Raw genomic sequence first — 23,117 nt, forward strand, 5'->3', positions numbered from 1 at the left:
TGTGTTCCCCTTTTCTTTTCAGAGGCAGTCCAATGCTTCTCAGACTCTCTGTGACATCGTCAGGCTGGGCAGAGAGCAGGGCAATCAGCTGCAAGAGGCTCCGGAGCCAGACCCCCTCCTCACAGTGCTGGAGTCGTGAGTGCCGGCCGCGGCGCTGGTGGGCCTGGCTGGGTGGGTGCTGGGGGTCTTTCTGAGTTGTGAGGACATCTCCAAGCCCTATTCTGAGTACCAGGAGACATTGCCACCTCCTCTGATTCAGAAATGCTCACCCTGTTCCAGGGTTAACTTGATGGGCCTATTTCTCAGGGGAGGAGCATCCAGGGGTCTCCTGGCAGGTCTAGCGATTCTGGGCTAGCAGGGACAGGAGTGTCGTGAGAACCTTGGGGGCCTGGCCTGCAGCCCGAGTGAAGCCCTTCTGGGTTTTAGGGCGTTGCTCCTCCACAGGGAGGAGAGACTGTCCTTTGGACTTTTGTCTGTGTGTCTGCTCTGCCAGGCAGTGACCTCCGTGTGTGTCTGACAGGCAGGACTGCGTGGAACAGCTTCTGACGAACATGTTTGACGGAGATCAGACTGAGAGCTGCCTCGTCAATGGGACTCAGGTGTTACTTACCTTGTTAGAAACAAGGCGGGCTGGGTGAGTGTCTCTCATCATGGAAAACATTGCAGGAGAGCTGAATGTGACACCTCAGTGACATGCGGCCCAAATGAGCGGTCTAGGTGTGTTGTTTGTGTTTTTTAACTAATTTTTAGTTATGCAAGTAATCTCATGGATAGACTCTCCTTGTTGAAAAGGTAAACTTTACAGCTCTGGCCAAGTCCCCTTTGAGCTTCGCCATCAATGGTGTTCCCACCTCAGCCTGAAGGCACCTAGTATCACCGCTTTGCAGAGTGTTATAGGCACGTCTGCAGAATACAGCCAGTGGGTTTCCCCAAGGGCTGTCCCAATGAGTCCCCACAGCACTTGTATGTGGTGTGCGGTGTGGTGTGGTATGTGGGGTATGCGTGTGGGTGTGTGTGTGTAGTGTATGTGTTTGAGGTGTGTGGTGCGGTGTGGTATGTGGGGTATGTGTGTGGGTGTGTGTGTGTAGTGTATGTGTTTGAGGGGTGTGTGTGGGGTGTGGGGTGTGTGTGGTTTGTGTGTTCTTGGTGTGGGGTGTGTGGGTGGGGTGTGTGGGTGGGGTGTGTGTGTGGCGTGTGTGTTTGTGGTATGGTGTGTGACGGGGGTGTGGTGTGTTTTTGGTGTGTGTATATGAGGTGTGTGGGTGTGTGTATGTGGTGTGGGGTGTGTGTGTTTTGGTATGGTGTGTGTGTGTAGGGTGTGGTGGAGTGTGTGTGTATGGTGTGTGTGTGTGGTGTTTCGTGTTTTTGGTATGGTGTGTGGATGTGATGTTTTGTGTTCTTAGTATGGTGTGTTTGTGTAGTGTGTGTGTATGTTTTGGGTATGGTGTGTTTGTGTGGTGTGTGGTGGGTGTGGATGTATGTGTTTTTGATATGGTGTGTTTGTGTGGTGTGTGGGTGTGGGTGTTGGGGGGTGTGGTGTGGTGTGTCTGGTGTGTGTGTTTTTGGTATGGTGTGTGTGTGTGGTGGGGTGTGTGTGGTGTGTGGGGGTGTGTGCATGTGTGCTTCTGTCTGCTCTGTCCGTCCTGCTGTGCGAGTGCTCTGACTCCCAAGGTGACTACAGTTCCCTTATTTCCTATGCTGGAGGGGACTTCTTTGTAGCCCCCAATACTGATAGCCCTTACTTTTTTTTTTAAAGAACAAGAAAATGACAAGAAATTGGTTTAATCTTGGTAATAAGATTACTAGCAATTTCTCTCTCTCTTTCTTTCTCTGGTACCCAATATATACTTATTAGTTTATTACCTAAAAATACAATTATGATGCTATCATCGCTTCCTCTCATTAGGCCTCCAGAGTACAGATTTCTTTATCTTCATGAGCCCAGGCAGCCTGGGCCTTTTCTGCAGGAAGTGAGGACTCTTCTCAGGGCTTTGCCCACCCTTGTCTGCACTGGTGGGACAGCATAAAAATTAGGAAAACAGCTTTTTTATCCTTCTGTTTATTTAAAGTTTTTTTTTCTGTAATGGTCATGTATTACTTTAATAATTGGAAAAAGTGTTTAAATAAAGATCTCAGAGAGGTTAGCTAGAAAAAGCCAGAGGGAAAGTGGGGGTCAGTCCTGTCTGCTGTTTCTCAGCTGAAGAGTGGGGACAAGGGTGAGTATTTTCAGAGCAGGGGGAGGGGAGCAGAGATGGTTCCAGTGAGTGTGGCGCGCCACCAGGCCATCTGGGGCGCCGCCAAGGGGTGGCGCTTTTGGCTGGAATGTTTCCTAAGGCCTTTGGCTCCATTCTCTTCTCTCTGTACCAGTCACCAAACCTCTCTTGAGCCGTGAGTGGAGATGTCCCCTGTGTTTGCATCTTCTGCTTTCCTCATCCACAGGACAGAGGGCTTGGTGGACTCCTTTTCTCAGGGACTGGAGAGGTTGTGCACTGTCAGTGGCAGCATCCTGCACGGCATTGAGCCACGGCTGAAGGACTTCCACCAGCTTCTGCTCAGCCCTCCAAAGGTAGATGACCTTAAATAGCTGTTGGGTGACTTTGGAGACTGTAGGCTAGCATGATTTGCAAGCAGAGGACCCCACAGTGTATCTAGGATGAGTGAATACATTCAAACACTGCTGTTCCCAGACCCTGACTTGAGAACCACCAGGCAGATGCCAGAGGCGTGTTTTCAGACCCCGGTCTACTGACTGGCCATCTCTGCTCTTAGGTGAGGCCTGGGAGTTGGACAGTTTGCAGTCCCCCAGGTGACTCCTGTGTTTTGAAATAGGGTGTCTCCTGAGAGCCCGAGAGTTCACTGTAGACCTGCCTTTGAGTTGGGGGCACCCAGCCAAGGGTCACGGGGTCCCAGAGGAGGCCCTTTGCTCACTTCAGAAGCTCTGAGCAGTGCTTGGCTCGCATTGAGTTGGGCTCACTCCCTCAGCACCTTCAGTCCCTCAGTTGCCACCCAGGGCTGCCCTCCCACCCGCTGTGAGCCCCTCTCCCCAGTCACAGCCTCTTCCCCTATCCTTGGTGCTTCTCCTTAGCACCCACCATGATCTGCTGTACTATCTCTTTATCAACTTGCTTATTGTCTGCGTCCCCCACTAGAAAGTAAGCTTCATGAAGGCAGGGATTCTGAAACAATTCATTAATGAAAAAGTAGATGTGTTCTGCTACATGGGCAGGATCAGAAAATACCCGCATCCAGTCTGACAAGGCTGACTTTGTCATCAGTCTCCGAGAGTGTTCATGGGGTGTCTGTTAGCTCGATGTCCCAAGACTGTGTCCCTAGACAGAGCTAACCCCATCTTGGACACATCTCTTGGGCTGGCAGGCTGAGACCAGAATGCCCTGGGCTTCTGGGAGCAGCAGACTACCCTCACTCACTCTCTGGGGAGGCCCTGAGGGGAGCAGTGAGGTTCTTAACCCCAGTGATTCCTCATTTCCTCTTGCAGGCAGTGTGGCCTAGAGGAACCCCCCACACACACACCCCTACTCTCCCCAGGCTGGGCCATGTCATGGAGTAGCAGCCCTGGCCCTTTAAGCAGTTGGCACCTGAGCTAAGAGAAGCCAGGAGTGGCCACGCTGATAGCAAGGCTCCAACTGGGCAGGGCTTCTGTGTTTGCAGAAAAAAGCAATCCTGACCACCATCGGTGTGCTGGAGGAGCCCCTGGGGAATGCCCGTCTGCATGGTGCCCGCCTTATGGCTGCACTGCTGCACACCAACACCCCCAGCATCAACCAGGAGCTCTGCCGACTCAACACCATGGGCTTGCTGCTGGTGAGTGGGCACCACTGCCAGCCCTGCCTGTTTGTCCACGTCTCTTGCATGGTCCAGGGTAGGTGCAGCAGGACAGGGTCCATCAAAGGCAGGCAGCTGGCCCTCAGCACCTGGATGAGGGTCTGCCCAAGGGGAGGCTCTGGTTTAGTCCTAGAACAGGCACAGTCTGGGCAGAGAAGCCATTTCCTGGACCCACCCCAGGCTTGAATGACAGTGGACTCCCATCGGTGCAGGCTCACAGAGAATTTCCCTGAAAGCAGAGGGCAGATTTCTAATCCTCTTTGAGGGAGTGGGGTAGTATGATCCATCTTCTTTCTGGTTTCTGACCTAAGATAGAACTTTCATTGTAGCTCTTCACCATAAAATGCCCTAAAAGAGCAGTTCCTGGTGTCCCACAGTGGAAGGTCACCTAGCAGTTTTTGTCAAAGCCAGTGGGAAATGCCCCTCCATTCAGCTTCTGCCACCCAGTTGCCTTCAGCCATCCTGGGTGTCTGGAGTCTGAGTGACAGCAGAGCAACACTGGCTGTGGACAGCAGGCTCTGCTGTGGAAGGAGTGTGCTGCTGGGAAGGGAGCATTGCCATAAGTGTGCACCACGGGCAGATGCAGTCCCCATGCTTCTCTTGGGCCTTGTCCTTGGGCCTCTGCTCCCAGGAAGCTGAAATTTCTTGAAATTTACATCTTAATCCCGGAAGGAGTCTGCCTTGGAACTGGACCTGAGGTACCAACTGCCTGCGAAGTTCTTCCAGCATTTAGAAGTCAGTTGGGCACTACTGTGACTGTAAAATCCCAGATATGGATCGGGGGCAATTATGAGACCTTTCCTTTTCCTCTCTTCAAAAAAATATTTTCTCTCTCTCCCCTCCCCCCCTTTTTACTTTTATTTTATTGTGGTAAAATATATATCACACAATTTACCATTTTAATAATTTTTAAGTGAGCAATTCAGTGACATTAATTACATTCACAGTGTTGGATAACCATTACCACTATTTCCACAGTTTTTTCATCTTCCCAAACAGAAACTCTGACCTTTAAGCTGTCAATCCCCCTTCCCCTCCCCTAGTCCCTGGCACCCACTATTCTACTTTATGTCTCTATGAGTTTGACTCCTCTAAGTGCATCGTAGAAGTGGAATCATACAGTATTTAGCCTTTTGTGACTGGCTTATTTCACTTTGCATAATATCCTCAAGGTTTATCAATGTTGCAGCTTGTGCCAGAATCTCCTTCCTTTTTTAAGGCTGGATAATATCCAATTGTATGAATAGACCACATTTTATCTGTTCATTGGTTGAGAGACACTTGGGTTGCTTCCACCTTTGGCTATTTTGAATAATACTGCTATAAACATGGTTATATCTGTTTGAGTCCCTACTTTCACTTCTTTTGAGTGTATACCTAGAAGTTGAATTGGTGGGTCATATAGTAATCCCACCAGCAATGTATGAGGGTTCCAATTTCTCCACATCCTCAACAACACTTGTTTTCTGCTTTTTTGATAATAGCCATCCTAATGGTTGTGAAGTAATATCTCATGTTGGTTTTGATTTGCAGTTCCTTAATGACTAGGAATATTGAGCACTTTTTCATGTGCTTTTGTTGGCCATTTGTATATCTTCTTTGGAAAAATGTCTATTCAAGTTCTTTGCCCAGTTTTGAATTAGGTTGCTTTTTTTGTTGTTGTGTTGTGGGAGCTCTTTATATATTCTGAATATTAAACCCTTATCAGATATATAATTTGCAAATATTCTCTCCCATTCTGTGGGTTATCTTTTCATTCTCTTGATGGTGTCCTTTGACACACACAGTGTTTAATTTTGATAAAGTCCAGTTTATCTTTTTTTCTTATATTGCTTGTGCTTTTGGTGTCATATCCAAGAAATCATTGCCAAATCCACTGTCATGAAGCTTTCACCATTTTCTTCTAAGACTTTTATAGGTTTTGCTCTAATAGGTCTTTGATCCATTTTGAGTTAAATTTTATGTGTAGTATAAGGTGAGAGTCCACCTTCCTTCTTTTGCATGTGCATATCCAGTTTTCCCAGCACCGTTTGTTGAAAAGACTGTCCTTTCCGCGTTGAATGGTCTTGGCCACTTCTTGAAAATCAGTTGACCATATATGTGAGAATTTATTTCTGGACTCTCTTCTGTTCCACTGATCTGTATGTCTGTCCTCATGCTAGTGACACGCTGTTTTTTGTTTCTGTTTTTTTCTCCCCAAATCCCCCCGTACATAGTTGTATATTTTAGTTGTGGGTCCTTCTAGTTGTGGCATGTGGGATGCCACCTCAACATGGCCTGATGAGTGGTGCCATGTCCGTGCCCAGGATCCGAACTGGCGAAACCCTGAGCAGCTGAAGCAGAACGTGCAAACTTAAGCACTCGGCCACAGGGCCGGCCCCTGCCACACTGTTTTGATTACTGAAGCTTTGTAGCAAGTTTTGAAATCAGAAAGTGTGAGTCTTCCAACTTTGTTCTTCTTTTTCAAGACTGTTTTGGGTTTGGGGGATCTCTGAGATTCCATATGAACTTTAGGATGGGTTTTTCTATATGTACAAAAAAATGCCATTGAGATTTTGATAGAGATTGTATTGACTCTGTAGATTGCCTTCGGTAGCATTGTCATCTTAACAAAATTAAGTCTTCCAATCCATTAAAACAGATGTCTTTCCATTTATTTAGGTCTTTAATTCCTTTCAGCAGTGTTGTATGCTTTTCAGGGTAGAGGTCTTTTACCTCCTAGGTTTAATTTATTCCTGAGTGTTTTATTCTTTTGGATGGTGTTGTAAATGGAATTATTTTCTTAATTTTTTTCTTTGAATTGTTCATTGTTAGTGTATAGAAATGCAACTGATTTTTATGTCTTGATTTTGTATGCTGAAACTTCCCTGAATTTATTTATTAGCTCTGATAGTTTATGTGGAATCTGTAGAATTTTCTACATGTAAGGTAGTGTCATCTGTGAAAAGAGATAATATTACTTCTTTCTTTCCAGTTTGGATGCCTTTTATTTCTTTTTCTTGTTTATTTGCTCTGGCTAGAACGTCCAGTACTGTGTTGGATAGAAGTGGTGAGGGGCCAGCCTGGTGGCACAGTGGTTAAGTGCACACGCTCTGCTTCAGCAGCCTGGGGTTCACCAGTTTGGATCCCAGGTGCAGACATGGCACTGTGTGTCAGGCCATGCTGTGGTAGGCGTCCTGCGTGTAAAGTAGAGGAAGATGGGCATGGATGTTAGCTCAGGGCCAGCCTTCCTCAGCAAAAAGAGGAGGATTGGCAGCAAATGTTAGTTCAGGGCTAATCTTCCTAAAAAGAAAACAAAACAAAAAAGAAGAGGTAAAAGCAGGCATCCTTGCCTTGTTCCTGATCTTAGAGGAAAAGCTTTCAGTCTTTCACTACTGAGTATGATGTCAGCTGTGGGTTTGTCATAGGTGCCTTTTATCATGTTGAGGAAGTTTCCTTCTGTTCTTAAGTCTGTTAATGTTTTTATCAAGAAAATGTGTTGAATTTTGTCAAATGCTATTTCAATATCACTTGAGATGATTATGTCATTTTTGTCCTCCATTCTTTTAATACAGTGTAATACATCGATTGATTTTTGTATGTTGAACCATCTTTGCATTCCAGGAATAGATTCCACTTGGTCACGGTGTACAATCTTTTTAATACACTGCTGAATTTGGTTTGTTAGTATTTTGTTGAAGATTTTTCATGTGTGTTAATAAGGGATGTTGGTCCATAGTTTTCTTTTGATATCTTTGTCTGGCTTTGGTATCAGGGTAATACTGGCCTCATAGAATCAGGAAGTGTTCCTTCTTATTCAAAGTTTTGGAAGAATTTGAGACAGATTGGTATTGTCAGTTCGTTTTTAAATGTTTGGGAGAATTCACCAGTCAAGTTGTCTGGTCTGGGCTTTTCTTTATTGGGAGGTGGATGTGACTCTGTGTTGATGATAAGGTAACACAGTGAAGCCACCTCCAAGGTCGCTCAAGGTCACACAGGCAGCGAAGGTGAAGCCAGGATTCAAGACTGTTTCTGTGTAGGAGAACTGTGTCAGTCAGGTGGACTTCCTGCCTTTATCCAAATCCCCAACTCCCTGATGTGAAGGAGGGGCCCAAACTCTTATCCCAAGGTGGAGTCTATACCCCATCCCCCTGCCCCATCTTTCCACCCTGCACACACCTTCCTCCTCCTGTGCAGGTAGCTGAGGGCCTGGTACACAGGCTGCTTTGTGTGAGGTGGCCATGGGGGCGCAGATAGGCATGCCTGTGTCACCCTACCCTACTAGTGCCTCCCTACTGGCTTAAGGGGTCAGAGATTCAGGGCCAGGCTGCTGTGTCCCCCGCCCCAGTCTGGAAGAGGCTGTGGGAGAGGGGTGCAGCTGTCTGTATTTGGCCTCCTCTGGGCTTCAGCCTGTGCAGCTTAGGTTTGGGCTCCTCCAGGTTCCCTTGGGGAGTGTGCACTTCTTGATTTCATGTTCCCTCCTCCATAGAGTCGCTAGGTATTTGAGAATTTAACACACAGATTCCAGTAACTCATGGGTCAAAGACAAAATCATAAAGGAAGAATAACAGAAATACTACAAGATGTGTAGAATTTAACTAAAGTGGATTTTACAAGGAAATGTACAGCCTTTTAAAAACACACTGGAAAAGAAGGAAGGCTAAAAATTAATGAGTTAAGCATCTAAGGACAAAGGGATAAACAGACAGGAAGTATTCAGATAAGAGCAGAGATTAATGAGACAGAAACAGAGCAGCAGACTGGAGAGGGAAGGGCAGGCGGCTCTTTGCAAAGGTTCCTAACAGAGAGACGATCCTGAGGAAATGCCCTCAGCATCTGCCTGGCCATCAGACAGCCAGGAGACAGCCTGTGGGAATGGTGTGCTAGGACACCAGTGAGCCCCTAGCTCTTGTGGGCCCGTCATCAGAAGACCAGTCTGAGGACCTTCCTCTTTCATCTGTCTACCCAGGACCTGTTTTTTAAGTATACCTGGAATAACTTTCTGCACTTCCAAGTGGAGCTATGCATAGCCGCTATTCTCTCCCATACTGCCCAGGAGGACAGGGCAGAAGCCAGTGGACCCCAGAGCAGGGTTGAGCCTCTGCCTGGGAACAGGGACTCAGAGGCCCCCCAGCCTGCCGCCGGCCACCCCGAGAACACAATGGTGACCCATGTAAGTTCAGCCAGTGTCCTCCATATTGCTGCATGTCCCGTGTGTCGCTGCGGGCTCTGTGTGTCGCTGTGTGTCCTGTGTGCTGAGCCCTGCCTTGCCTGTGTGGATGTTAATGTTGAAGCAAGCCATCTGTGGCCTTCCCTGCCCTGCCCTTGTGCTTTTTCTACTCTGACTCTCCTGTGACATGGGTTTGCTGCCCTCCTTTTATCCATGAGATAGGAAATCACAAAGAAAGTGTCCACATTTGCCAGGGCCATAGTGCTAGTACAGTGAGGGCGTGGGAGGAACGTTTGCACCACGTTGATCTGGCCCATTGTGGGCTGTAGCCCACCAGAAGCGGGAGGGAGCCAGCTGGATGCTGCCCTGGAGCTTCCCCCTTCCAGGCATTCTGCCATGTTGGGTTTGCTGTTCTCAGGATGAGGCCGTGACGGGAGTATGCAAGAAAAAAGAGAGAGAATGCATTTCATGGGGAAACTGTCTGGGATTCTGTACTTTTTGAAACTGTGGGCATGAATCCTCCATGCACACTCTTCTCTTTCTTCTTTACCTGGCACTTTCCTAGTTGTCCGTGAGCACTTCACACAAAGCCCACCAGTGAGACCACTACCCAGCTGTGCGCTCACATGGCTCTTCCCTGGGCTGTGAGCAGGCACACACCAGGTGTCCGAGACTGGGTCTTGTTCTCTCTCCAAAACAGCTAGTGTTGTGCCTAGGAGAGAGTAGGCCTTAGTAAGTGTCTGCTGAAGAAGAGAGGAGGGAAGCAAGGTCTTGGGTGCCGGGAGCAGGAAGAAGCAGCACAGAACCCCCTCCCTGTGCTGAGGAGCCTACCTGTGAACGCTTCCCCGAGAAGGCCAGGGCTGTGAGGGGACGGCCCTGCCCCTCGGCTGGCTACGAGACTCGGACAACAGGAACAGAGGCTTGGAAAGGGGGCCCCTAGGTGTCTGGTCAGAGACCTCACTCCTGCCTGCCTTTGACAAGTGTCCTTTTTACCTGTGGTGTGCAGGCTTGAGCTGGATCACAGCCCAAGGGTAAACACTAAGGGACAGGCAGTTTCAATGATGAGAGCCACACGGGTGGGAGCGTGCAGGGGCTGTGCAGCCAGCAGGGTCCCCATCCACATAGTGAGGCCACGTGTGGGATAGATGTACGAGTTGGGGCTCAGAAAAAACATGGCAGGGACAGGAGACAGCCTGTCAGGACCTCAAGGTGAGAGAAAGCACTCGGGCCCCCGTCCTTTCTTCTGGATAGAATAGGTGGGAGAGTGGCCAGAGGTAGAGGAGGAGGTGATGGAGAGACAGGAGGAGGCCGAGCAGAACAGAAATGTCTTGTGTGACCCTGGTCTTCACTGGGCGGGCTCTCAGCAGCATGCACCTATTGGGGCCTGGGCAATGCCTGTCCTGGTGTTTGGTGGGAACCTCAGGACTGGGCTGTAAAGGTGTCACCACCCACAGAGAACTTGGTGCTGATGTGCCTGCTCACTGCCTACTAAGTCCACTCAGTCCAGGGGTGGATGGAGGGGAGTGTGCAGCCTTACAGACCCTGACCAGTGCTGCCTGTCCCCCAGCTGTTCCAGAAGTGCTGCCTAGTCCAGAGGATCCTGGAGGCCTGGGAAGCCAATGACCACACACAGTAAGAGCCACCAGCGTGCTGCAAGGGGGTCCACCTGAGGGCTTGGTGTGGGCCCCAGGCGGCCAGGGAAGGGTTCAAGAAGAGGGTCCTGCTGCTGGGGAATCAGCTATAAGTGCTGCCTGGGGAAGGCCAGGGCACAAGGAGTCGACCAGGAGAGATGGGCAGAGTGATGTGGGGCCTCGGCCGTGGTCAGAGCAGCCTCGGTCCTGGTCCTATTCCTCGCTGCTGCCTTGCACTAGCCCCTGGTTCCCTGGGCCCTCTCACCCTCCTCTTCCCTCACCCATCCATCAGCAGAGACCCCAATCCTAAGCCTATAACGCATCCCAAATCCTCCCATCTCCCCTTCCCAGCCACCAGCTACTTCTCTTACTAAACCTTCAGACCCTTGAAGGAGTGTCCAGGCCACTTCCTGCTGCTTTCCCTCCCCACCGGGCCTCTTGTCATGTGAACAGCTGGGATCTTTCTGAAACACACAGATGCTGTCACCCCTGCCTGAAAGTCTGGACCATCTAGGTCCCTGGTGTGGCCTGCAGGGTCCAGTGTGGGCAGCCCCACCCTTGCTCTGCCCTGCCGAGTGCTGCTTTCTGACCTCAGCTGCTTCATCCCTCACGTCCTGTTCTTACTGAACCCACCAATTTGTGTCTGCTCTGGAATATACAGTACACTGTACAGGATGGAGCCATCCGTCCTTCCCCTGAGCCTGATCCTTGTGGTAGCCAGTGAGGCCCTGTGCTGAGCCTGCTCTTGTACGTTCTGCGCATGTGTGGCTTGGTCAGGGGAGGACCACCACTGTCACTGAGGTTAAGACCCACAGTGGGCTGTGGGCAGGCCTGTGAGCCTGGACACTTGGCCCTAGCCAGCCTCAGCCCAGCCCTCCTGCACCCTGGACAGCTGCTCAAGGCCTCCTACTCTCATCCCAGCCTCATCTTTGGGCTGGTCCCGCCAGGCTCTCTCCTGACCCCTTCCCCTGTCAGGCCGGGCTCCCTGACTGGAGAGCTCGCCTTTGGTCGCTCTTCTGGGGTCATTTCAGGCTCTTAGGAGAGAGAACAAGGTGGAGAGCAAGCTGTGTGCTCTGTGATCAAATGCTGCGTCTCTGGACAGGGAAACATTCTACATCTGAGGCTCTTCCTACCAACTTGGGCTTTAAGAGTTGCTTTTCTGTGGTGTCGTGTGTGTGACGGATGAGAGGTTAAGCAGAGCCATGTGTTCGTGGCAGCATGGGACATACAGGTGGAGAGAAGCCAGGATGTGCACTTCCAAGCATAGAGCTCCGTGAGGGGAGGCCGCATGCAGAGCTAGAGAGCCCTCCATCCACTGTCTTCCTGCTGTTTTGCCCACTGGGTGGCAGCCCCGCTCTGGCCCTGCCCAGTTCTGGGCCCCGTGTCTATTTTTGATCTTCCCAAGAACTTGGGGCACACTAGGTCAGCACTTGTAGAAGGGATGCATTTTTATTTTAATCTATGTCTTCTGCTTCACCGGGTGTTCCCTTGGGTCAGTCACTCGGCTCTAGGTGGGGCTGGGAGGGGCTCTGGGAGTAGGGACAGCCAGAGGTGTCTGAGTACGTGTCGAGTGGTGCAGCTCTGGACCAGGCCTGCAGCGCAGGCAGAGGCTGAGCAGGCCCCACTGGCGTGGAGGGTTGCACAGTGCAACGTGGGGAACGTGAGCTGTGTGGCCCACAGTGCTGGGCTCAGCTCTTGCCCCACGGCTGCCTCAGTTTTTTCATCTGTAAAGTGGGGGTAGGAGCAGTGTCTGCCTCATGAGTATTTCTTGAGAGTGAGCTTGGAGTCTCTAGAAACGTGTCCTGCAGACAAGGCTGTGAGGAGGGATTCGCCTGAGGGGGTGGAGGGCCTGTGGAGAGGAAGCCACAGTTGGATGGCTGTGGGTGGCAGGGCCTGGGGCCCGGGTAGACACACAGTGAAGAAAAGCCGGGCAGCCACCCTGATACTGCCGTCACTTTCAGGGCAGCAGGTGGCATGAGGCGTGGAAACATGGGCCACCTCACCCGGATCGCCAACGCCGTGGTGCAGAACCTGGAGAGGGGCCCCATGCAGACGCACATCAGCGAGGTCATCCGAGGTGAGCCTTTCCTGCCCTCGTCACCTTCCTGGTAGCGGGAGCCCTGTTCTGGGTGTCGCAGCCTGAGGCTTCCCCGGCCCCCTGCTTCCTGCCCTCTGCCCCCTGCTCTCCGGTCCCTCAGCAGGTGATAACTGCACTGGTACCAGGACCGTCAGCTCACCTCATGGGATCTCCTCTTGGGGTAGGCCTGAGTCTCACCCAGACGGCAGCTCTGTTGGGCAGTCTCCTTTGCCAGAGACCCTGTCAGGTGCCTGTTGGGCAGTTCAGACCTCCCAGGCCGGCGTTCAGAAGCACAAGCATTGCCAGGTTCACCCCCAGTCCTGCCCAATGCCCACACTCCTGCTCCACAGCCTAGCTTTGCTCTCAACTCAGGTGGCTTTGGGGACCTTCCTGGCAGAAGTCTGGGGAGCAGGGGAGGGGCTTCTGTTCCCTGAGAGCAGGTGTAGGGCCCAGCCAGACACAGCCTTCTCCTAGTTGGGCCTCTCTTCTGCCCTCAGCCTGCCTTCTGCATGGTGCTCCAGGGCTGCTGCCCCGACCCCCCAAGCTGAGGGCCTGTCTCCCATGCCCCTTCCCGGCCCTCTACTGTCCTGGGCACACAGTGTGCAGCTCCTGGGCATCTGGCTTCCTAGGCTGAGCTAAGGGGGACCCAAGGGGGTCTCACTTCAGACAGGGGAAGGCAGGCAGCTCAGAGGGCCCGTGTGGCATCACTGGGGGGAACGATGCCTAGGCCAGCCTGAGCAGGGTGTGCCAGGGTGCCAAGAGGCACAGGAGCTCGGGGGAGACAGGCAGGTGGACTCAGAGATGGCCAGGAGGTAGAGTGCTCACGGTTAAGTGGAGGAGGGCCTGAGGTGATGGAAGGCAACCACCCACAGAGGCCAGGACCCCGAGGGCCGGGGAGGAGGGGTGGTTGTCATACCAGCTTCACGACCAGGACAGTCTCTCCCCAGCCCTGTGTGGGGGCCTGAAGACAGGGCTGGCCAAGGGTTCTGATGGATGATTGTGCTCAGTGAATGGTGTTTGCACGAAGGAGTGAGTGCCATGTAGCAGGCCCCCACAGGGTGTGTGAGAAGACAGTCGCACTGCTGCCGGGGTGGGCTAGGGTTCCATCTGGAGGCCATGGGTGTTATGAGCCTGGAGCAGGCCTAGGGCAGGTGCTGGGGTTTGTCCTCGTTGTGCAGCTGAGGAAGCTGCACCACAGACGGGCAAGTCAGTCATGCAGCAGGTGTGGCTGTGGCAGGCATAGACCTGTGGCCTTACTGGACTGGCCTCCTGGTTGCCCCCTTGGGTGATCTCAGGCATGGTCACAGGGGCAGGTGTGAGCCGAGGAAACTCCAGGTGGCCTCCCAGGACGGAAGGAAGGGGTGTTCTCAGTGGTCTCTGGACTGGGGTCAGGCCCACTGGTCTATTGGCACCTGTGACGAGGGCGTGCGGGCCCAGGGAGGTGCGTCCACAAAACAAGGGCAGACCAGAGTAGATGGGAGCCCAGGTTGGGGGTGAGGAGCAAGCAGGAAGCTCTTTGCCATGATCTGTTTCTGGACCATGAATCTTTCTCTGTCTCTGGCCTCCTCAGAAAAATAGACACACATAGGCTTGTGGGTTGTGCTGAGGTGGGCCTGTGAGTTGCTTTTCCATGGCAACCTTGCTCTGTGTGTTCTTTGTGTCTGGGAGCTCCTGGGGTTGGCTTGTGTGCCAGGTACGCTCAGGGCTCTGCCACCTGCTGAGGTCAGGCTCAGTCCTCATGTATCCTCTTGACCCCCAACTGCCTTAGCCTTCTTCCCTTCTAGCAGCCCTGAGACGTCACCTTGGGGCCCTCCCACACCCTTGCAGGACTAGGGTGCAGCTGCCGGCTCTGTCCCCAGTCTTCACCAGGTGACGTTCCCTTGTAGGGCTTCCTGCGGATTGCCGTGGGCGCTGGGAGAGCTTCGTGGAGGAGACGCTGAGGGAGACGAACCGCAGGAACGCCGTGGACCTGGTGAGGGGCCCGGCTCCTCGTGCCGCGTGACGCCGGCTGACGCTGCAGCCACAGAGGCAGCGCCATGCCTGGGGGGCATGCTCCTTTCTGCTGATTGTGCATGTGTGGGCCCGTGTGGCCCAGGAGTGAGCGGTAGAGCCTCTACTCGGTGTCTGGACACAGACCCCTCCTGCCGCAGTCCCCAGCCTGGCTGAGAGTGAGGGCTCCCGAGGCCCTCTGAGCAGAGCTGGTGTTGGCCCCTCGGTCCCTTCCCTGTCACATCAGGAGCCCTAGTGTGTTCTCAGAGGGCTCCTTGTGCCTGAGACCCAGTGTTCCCCTGCACTGAGGGAGGGGCAGGTTAGGCACCAGCCCTGGGGTGCAGGGCTTATGCCCACCCGCTCTGGCTGTTTCAGGTAAGCACCCACCACCTTCACCCCTCGAGTGAGGATGAGGACATGGAGGGCGTTTTCCCTAACGAGCTGTCCCTGCAGCAGGTGCGTGTGGCCGGGCCCTGCGCACCCTCGGCCAGGCCCTTCCCCACGGCCTTGGCCACGCCGAGGCCTCTAGATCTTCCTGATGGCGTCTCACCAGCCTGCCATGGGAAGTAGCCAAAGGGAGAGGTGCTCATCCCCACACGGCCTGTGCAGGGAGGGGGACGAGGGTGCAGCCTCCACTCACCCTTTCACTAGGGGAGGCCCCCAGAGCCACTTCATATTGATGAGACTCTTGGGGACATGGTGGAAAAATTTAAAGTTAAATAAGGCTGTCTAGATGTGACCACATGTGACCGGTGCCCTGAGTGGTCAGGATCTGGGAGAAGCTCCTGAAGCACAAGCAAGATTTTTCTAAGAGCAGCTCAGGTCTGAGGCCTGCCCTGAGATGCCCATCTCTCCCAGGCTTTCTCGGAGTACCAGGTCCAGCAGATGACGGCCACCTTCGTGGATCAGTTTGGCTTTAATGACGAGGAATTTGCAGACCAAGACGACAGTGTCAAGTGAGCCCACCAGGACATGCCAGGGGCTGTGGCCATCTTTGCCACGGCCTGGCTGTCCACCCCGCCAACCCTGCTCCAGTGGGCATCCTATGTCACTCAGCACCACCGCCCTCATGCATCCCAGCCCCAATTTGAGCCTCTACCCTCCCACTCCCCTATCTTCAGTTGCTTAGGAAGGAGCTAGGCTCTGCTCACAGTCCCAGGTCCCAGGCCTGCTGTTTGGTCCTGCCTGGCCCTCAAGGCCTTCATGCCATTTCCTCAGCTGAAAGCCAAGTGTGTCCCACCATGCAGAGCTGCTGTGAGAGGGGCTCAGCCAAGCATGGCCCCTATGGCCCCTGAGACACCCTTAGGGAAGGCAGGTTGTCACCTATGCAGACCAGGGACACAGAGAGGGCCAGGGCAGGAGCCACCTCCAGGCTGCTCTATCCAAAGATGGAAAGAAAGCAAGTGAGCGTGACAAGGGGCAGGTGTGGAGAGCTCTGTCCCAGGCCCACCTGCTATATACCCACATTACATCACACCCGCTGCCTGGGAGTAACATCCACATTCCTGGATGTGGCCATGGAGTCCTGGTCTCGGGCTCTGCCTTTGCCTCTCTAGCCCTGGTCCCTGCCTACCCTGGGTGGCAGACTCCCTCAGGGTTCCATGTGGCGTCACCTCCCCCTTCCCTCTCTGGGGCACTCAGCCTGGCTCCCCTCGGCACGTTGTGAAACACTGTGTCCCCCATGCGGTGCAGCTCCGCCTGGTGTCCCTCCAGGGTACAAGCGAAAGCACCTGGCACGTTGCCGGCTGAGGTCTGCAAGACAAGCCCAGGGCAGCCCTGGCAGCGAGATCCTGAGCGTCTCCATTCTTTTGCAGTGCCCCCTTTGACAGGATCGCAGAGATCAACTTCAGCATCGACGCTGACGAGGACAGCGTGAGTCCCTCTGCTTGGGGCTTGTTGGAGATGGACAAGGGGACATAGTGGTGGGTGGCAGCAGGGGTAGGAGAGGCTGCTCCGTGGGAGCCCTGCCTCCCCAAGCTGGGCAGGCCCCATCCTGCAAACCCTGTGTCTGTCCAAGCCCCTCTGGGAGCTAGGTGGGGCCACGTGGGCACTCTTTCTCTCTCAGCCCAGTGCAGCTCTGTTTGAGGCCTGCTGCAGTGACCACATCCAGCCCTTTGATGATGATGAGGATGATGACATCTGGGAGGATAAGGAGACACACTGTACCACCCGAGTGACAGCCAGAGCCCGGTATGGGGCCCACCCATTTTCCCCAAGCCTCCCTGAGGAACAGAGAGGCCCTGGGACACTGTGTGTATACCCCAGTCCCGCCCCAGCTCTGATGCCCTGGGCATGCAGGAAAGGACTCTCTGGGGGCCTGCTGCTCTGACCATACATCTCCCCCTAGATTTGGGGGCCCTCATACCTCAGAGAGCTGCTCAAAGAACAGCCTGGAGCCTGGAGGCCAGGATGGGAAGGAGGGCTCGGAAGCAGATGGGGATGCGGCTCGGGCAGGCACCCCTCCGGCCACTCCCCAGAAGGAAGGTCCCCGCATGGAGGGTGACCCAGAAGGTAGACACTAGGGGCTTGTGGTCAGGGCTGGGCAGGAGACTTGGGTGGGGACACTTGGGGTGACAGAGGATTTAGTGCACTGGCCCATGCATGGCGGGGCTGCCATGGGCCGGTCTCCCGTTGACCCCGTCTGCACGCACTTTCAAGCAGACGTTTCTGAAGGTGGTGGCTTTCCTGTGCCCGTGACTACAATGACATGGGGTTGGTGGCAGGTGCTTTGGCTCAGCGCTTGGTGGTCCCTGTGCCCCTGTTGCAGTTACTCTCAGCCACATCGTCATGGCTGGTGGCTGGTGTCTACTAGTTCTGTCGGTGAAAGCACACCCTGGTGTGAAGGCACTTCTTGTGGGGCCTCCACGCCTGGCCCTATCTGGGCCACAGGGCTCTCAGGGTGGGTGGGGCCAACCTGCTGGTCAGGGGGCCTGGACCAGTGCATCTCCCCCTGGCAGGTGCCACGTGGACAATGTTCGATGAGCCAGTGAGCTCAACGACGCCAGCTCCAGGAGTGGCAATGGACGTGGGTTCCAGTGTGTGGGCAGCCAGCACCCCCAGCGCCTCAGCTCTGGAAGAAAAAGGCTGGGCCAAGTTCACTGACTTCCAGCCTTTCTGCTGGTGAGGCTGGGCGGGCCGGGAGGCAACCCCCTCTGTCTTCTGGGGTGGCATCTCCCCAGTGCAGGCTCAGACTCAGCCTCATCTGCAGCTCCGAGTCGGGGCCCAGATGCAGCTCCCCAGTGGACAGGGGCCGTGGCGATGCCCAGGGTGGCCCGAACCAGGGCCGAGAGAGAACTGGTGAGTAGGAATGGCTCCACGGCAGGGACAGGAAGAGATGGCTAAGGCCTTGGGGGCTGCCTGTCTCCCTGGTGATATTGGGGTTTCCGTCATGCTTAGGGGACTGGAGCAGCCATGTGCAGAGGGGGGCCCTTCAGCCCCAAGCATAGGCAACAAGGTCATCAGGCTGCCCTCAGAGCTCAGGTCTGACTGGCCCACACAGGTCTGTGCTGCCAGGGAGTGAGGGCCTTCCCGCTCTGGGCCAGTCTCCCCAAGCCCTGCCATGTTCTCAGCACAGATCACACACGTGTATTGTGCCATCTCAGTGGCCGTTCTGGGGCCTGTTCAGAGCCCTTGGCCCTTTGAAGCCCCCAGACTCCCTCAGGGCCATGTGGGGTGGGACTTAGAAGCCCCGAGGCTGAGTAGGGGGCCTCCCTTTGATGGGGACTGTCCCTTTTTATGCTTCTTCTGAATGTGCAGATCACATGCACGTGGCAGGCAGGATGTGGGACAGGTTCTGTCCCAGTTTTGCAGGCTGAAGCTGTCGCATGCTCCATGCAGGTTTGGGGGCCCTGAGCCATGCCTGTGGCCCCATCTATCCTCACCAGACATCACTGGCTCCTTGTCTTACAGTTGGCCCAGCCTCCCCATGTGCCTGGAATGTGTGTGTTGCCAGCAAGGCCTCCCTGGTGGCCTCCAACAGCGACAAGGATGAGCAGAAGGTGGTTGGTGCCTTGGAGGCTGTTAGCATTGTTCCTGGCCGGGAGGCCTCCCCACTGCCCACATCAGCCCCCAGGTGTGCAGGCCAGGGTGGGCGCAGGGCCCCAGGTGCACATGGAGGTCTGGCTGTCTCCAGCACTCTGCTTGCCCTGGAGCAGGCCAACCCTGCTGCCATGGTGGCCCTGTGACTCCACGGAGGCCAGCTCTCACCGGAGGGACACTTGTTCGTCTAAGTGGAAGCCGGGGGTGGGAGGGTGCTTCTTCATTTGTGAGTGGTCATTGAGACAGAGCACAGGGCCTGAATGTCCCACCCCAGGGACTTGGGAATGGAGCCGCCCCACCTACTGGGCTTGTTGGAGAAAACAACCAGCTTTGTGGGGTTCTGGTCAGGCTCAGCCACCACCCCAGGATCTGGGGTTGCCTGGGATGGTGGGGAGGGGGGCGCAGCCTTTATCTCACCCTGCGTGTGCCGAGTCCCAGAGACATGCCCACCTCAACCAGGCACTTGAGATATGCCTGACACACTTGGGCAGTAGGTTGGGGTTGTCTCGACTTCACTTGGGGCATCCGAGGCCTGACCAGGGACGTCCTCCCTGCAAGCTCAGCCCCATGCGTTCCACCTCACACACAGGAAGAAGGTCCAGGCCTTTGGAATCCATTGATGGACAGATGACCCCTCCAGAGCTGGGTGGTGGTGGGAGGACAGCTTGAGGAGTGGTGTGCTGTGGAAAATAGGGAACAAGTGGCAGGTGGGCTGGCAGGGATGTGAGAGAGAAGGTGGTGTTAGAGCCAAGGCTTGAAGGGACAAGGGGGCAGGTCCCCGGCCAGACCCCATGTGGAGGGGATAGGAGTGGTAAGTGGTGGTATCGTGCACACGGGGTGGCTGTTGCTGTGTGGAGGCTCATTCAGGCTCTCCTTCCCCCACAGGTGGGAAGGCTGGAGCCTTGCAAGGCCCCACTCGCTCTCCCACCCCAGTGGCCTTGGAGGGTCCCTCGTGGTTTGGGGGCTCAATCCACCCCGTTGGTAGGTGTCCATCTCACTCACAGCACCCTTGTCCCCAGGACCCCAGAGGACCTGGCTGGCTCTGCCAGCCCTTGCCCTCGGGGTCTGCAGCGGGGGCGCAGCCCTGAGGAAGCAGGGCCAAGGCTGCATTAGCGACTGTTGAGAGGGGCCAGGTTCATGCTGACGCTGTGATACACGCGAAGCATGGGCCAGGCGAGGGGCGAGCGGGAGCAGGGTTGTCTCATTCCTTCTTATGAGTGGTTTTGTTCCTTCCTAAAGTTTAGAATCAGTGAAATTGTTAACACCTTTTCCTAAGCCCCTCAAAACCAACTCTGCTCTGAAAAGAAGGTAATGTCATTCTGAAAGCAAGCTGTCTGCTTCCACAGGGCTGTCTGCATGAATCTGTGGCCTGGAGCCCTTGGGGCCCAGGCAGCCTGCAGCTGTGCCCCAGTTAGGGCCGCCCTGGCCCACACAGGCTTGCATCTCCAGGCTCTCAGGGAGTCTGTTTCTTATGCAGGCTGTCCTGGCCTCCCCCAGCACAGGCTGCGCCAGCTCCCAGAGGTCCTTGTAAGGTTGGAGTTGACATGGAGTGGCAGGAAGTGCTGGGCAGGTGTGGGCTGGGTGGGGAGCTGTGGGTTCCCCCTCCTCCTGGGTTGCAGCAAGAGGGCCTGCACCTCATGGGAGGAAGCATTCTGTGAAGACATGGCCTGGGGGCCGTCCAGGGAAGTTCCTTGGGCCGCGTGGTCCACAAAATAGCAAGGGTTGCTGGGAGCACCAAGGGGAACATGTTCTGGAACCAGGTGGGAGTGGGGACCATTTAAAGAGACCAGACATGGCGGGACCAGCTCAGGATGTGCTGCCTGGAAGGAGGTGAGGCCCCTGTGGATGAGCGGCTTGTTTTTGGTGTGTTTGGAACTTAAGGGGGTGTGGGGTGGGCAACGCTGCCTGCCCAAGTGCGGCCCCTGAGCCGCCTGTGGTGTGGAGCCGCCCTGGGGGTGGCCCAGGTCACCAGAGCCCATGTCTTCCACACAGGGCTGAGTGTGGTGCCAGCATGCTGCCAGACCTCGCCTCCCCTGCACCTGCAGAAGTGACCTCTGCCCCAGCTATGGCTGGCCCCACCCCGGCAGTCTCTCCTGTGCTGGCTATGGCCATCCCCCCGGGGCCCATGGTGGCTATCACCACCACAGCCCCACCCACGGCCAGCCCAGCTGTCTCCACAGTGGCCACCCTGGGGTCAGTGACAAAGGACAGGTGAGCAGGTCCAGCCAGGGGAAGGGAGCTGCGGGTACCCTTGGGCCTTGATCGGCTCCAACCCCCTACCCTTCTTCCTGCAGGAAGATGGATATGCCGCCGCCCACAGGAGCCACCCTAAATGGCCCCGTGTGACGCTGCTGCCGCCCAGCCATGGCGCGCCCTTAATCAGAAAACTACCTGGTGATGCAATTTGTCTTTTTTAATTTAATTTAAGTTAATTTTAAAATAAATGCTGCATTGGTAAAGCTGGCAGTTGGAACCGGTCAGAAGGCCCAGCTTCGTCTCTCCTGCCTGGCCCCACACACAGCAATAAGGCCTCAGATGTGCCCTCTGCCTGCGGGAGCCGGGGGCCACAACCCCAAGACGCCATGAGGACTGAGGGCTGTGACGTCACAGGCTCTGAGCCTCCATTTTTACTGATTTTTTAACAAACACAGGAAGAGCCGCGTGTTTGCACTTTGTATCCAGCCGCAGTGAAGGGTCTCCCCTCCTCTGGGGACAAATGCAGGTCTGGAGCTGGGCTGGACCAGACAAGGTCTTTGCTGCCCAGTGGCCCGAGGAGCTGGCCTTGAGCCAGGCTGCAAAATTTGACTGCCTTAAAAATACAAGACCCTCGCCTGGTGGGGATGCCCCGGCCCCTCATGCCCCAGTGTATGGTGGGGGCACCTGGCAGGAGCTGGCCTCGGGCGTGCAGGAGGTGGGTGCAGTGGGTGCAGAGACTGCCTGCAACAGTGCTGGGTGGGGTGGGGTCTGCACCTGTTGGGAAGGGCAGGGCCACATCGTCCTGGAGGGGTCTGCAGGATTACTTTATGTTGAGTCCATTTTTATGATAATCTGACAGGGCACCCAGAAACCCAATTCCCAATAAAATTTGTGTTATTACTGACAAAATGGCGTACTCCTAAGCTGCAGGCCCTGGAACCCCAAGCTGGCTGGTGGTGGGGGGGGGTTTTCTGCTGCCCCCAGGCCCATCCTCACGTCTCAGCAGCAAGTGTCAACACCTGAGTGAACGCTGAGTTTCTCTCCATGAAACAAGTTCTGCGTGGGAGCTCACGAGTCAAACATGTGGAGCTATTGCTGTCCCCAGAAGGCCATCCCGTCCTCACACTTGCTTGGACAGAGGGGCAGCATGAGGCAATACCTCACCGCCAGTGGGGTCTGTCCTGGTTCCTCACAGCCAGGAGGGTCTCCCAGCAGTGTCTCCATCTCTCTTAAGAGGTCCTAGTCCTGCACTGACCTTGCCCTTTGGCCCCTGCTTTGGTGACATCTCACCTCACCACCTCTCCCTCAAGAATAGCCCTCAGCCCCCACGTGAAATGGTGTGGGCACAGGATTCCAGGCTTGTGGGTTTCCTGGGTATTGGGAACCTTGGTCTGAGGGCCAGCCACATGGTCTGGGGAGGACCTGGGTGCTCTCCTCACAGGCCACCAGAAGTTACTTAGGGGTCCTCCCTATGCCTGCACTTGTGTCTCACACACCACCATCCCCTCTGTAACCCAGATCCAGTGGCCACCAACCCAGACCTCTCTGGGATGTTCTCTCGGCCTCTGTGAAGCCCACACTGCCATCCCGCCCACTGTCTCCCCCGCCCCTAGCTGGCACCTGTTGCATGGCATTGTTGCATGGGAGGTGCTGGTCCTGGTGAGACTTGCATTTGAATGGGAAAGGAGACAAGCAAGAAATCCCAATGATGACCCTTAAGCCAAAGACCAGGGTTGGGGCAAGGAGGTCAGGGTTTGAGGCAAGCCCCAGGGAAGGGAGAAGACAGGTGTTTGGAACCAAGTTCACAGAACTGAGCAGCTGTCAGGTCCCCATGCCCCACCTCCCATGTGTAAAGCCGTTTCCCAAGTTCTCGAGGCCACTCGCTCTCTGGGGAGCCCACCTTCCTCAGGATCTCCCTCCCAGACCCTCCCACTCCATCCCATCCACTGTCATCTGACAAGATCAGCAAGTCTTGACCCCATCCTCTAGCTACTCCCACTCAGTCTGTCTCTCTGGACTCTTGAGGTGGGGGGGGCGTCACACAAATGACCAATACCATCTCTCATTATGGGAACTGCCTTCTCTTCGCAATGTGCCCCGAGGTGGCCACCTTCTGCTCAGGGGCTGCTTGGGCAAGGAGGGGGATCTTCCTTTCGGGCTGTGCTAGCCCCAAGACCATCCCTGAGGCCTGGGG

At 54.9% G+C, this 23,117-nt stretch overlaps 1 protein-coding gene across 34 annotated transcripts in view; it reads left to right on the forward strand.

Moving 5' to 3' along the window:
- Nucleotides 1-21,832, forward strand: part of PPP6R2 (protein phosphatase 6 regulatory subunit 2) — a 100,177-nt gene extending 78,345 nt beyond the window's left edge. For 15 of the 34 annotated variants that reach the window (XM_070599300.1, XM_070599301.1, XM_070599302.1 and 12 more), the window contains 18 exons: nt 23-135; nt 521-634; nt 2,440-2,566; nt 3,670-3,822; nt 8,792-8,995; nt 10,560-10,624; nt 12,585-12,700; nt 14,587-14,672; nt 15,065-15,145; nt 15,548-15,645; nt 16,504-16,561; nt 16,755-16,879; nt 17,037-17,200; nt 17,647-17,809; nt 17,898-17,986; nt 18,599-18,761; nt 20,720-20,938; nt 21,022-21,832. In XM_070599300.1, the coding sequence (XP_070455401.1) occupies nt 23-135; nt 521-634; nt 2,440-2,566; nt 3,670-3,822; nt 8,792-8,995; nt 10,560-10,624; nt 12,585-12,700; nt 14,587-14,672; nt 15,065-15,145; nt 15,548-15,645; nt 16,504-16,561; nt 16,755-16,879; nt 17,037-17,200; nt 17,647-17,809; nt 17,898-17,986; nt 18,599-18,761; nt 20,720-20,938; nt 21,022-21,073 (2,190 nt within the window). In that variant the 3' untranslated portion in view covers nt 21,074-21,832. The remainder of the gene's footprint in view (nt 1-22; nt 136-520; nt 635-2,439; nt 2,567-3,669; nt 3,823-8,791; nt 8,996-10,559; nt 10,625-12,584; nt 12,701-14,586; nt 14,673-15,064; nt 15,146-15,547; nt 15,646-16,503; nt 16,562-16,754; nt 16,880-17,036; nt 17,201-17,646; nt 17,810-17,897; nt 17,987-18,598; nt 18,762-20,719; nt 20,939-21,021) is intronic. The other 19 variants (XM_070599306.1, XM_070599308.1, XM_070599299.1 and 16 more) reach the window with 5 other exon arrangements.
- The last annotated feature ends 1,285 nt before the right edge of the window (nt 21,833-23,117 follow it).

This window comes from Equus przewalskii, chromosome 29 (assembly GCF_037783145.1).
Source record: "Equus przewalskii isolate Varuska chromosome 29, EquPr2, whole genome shotgun sequence".
In the NCBI taxonomy this organism is placed as follows: domain Eukaryota; kingdom Metazoa; phylum Chordata; class Mammalia; order Perissodactyla; family Equidae; genus Equus; species Equus przewalskii.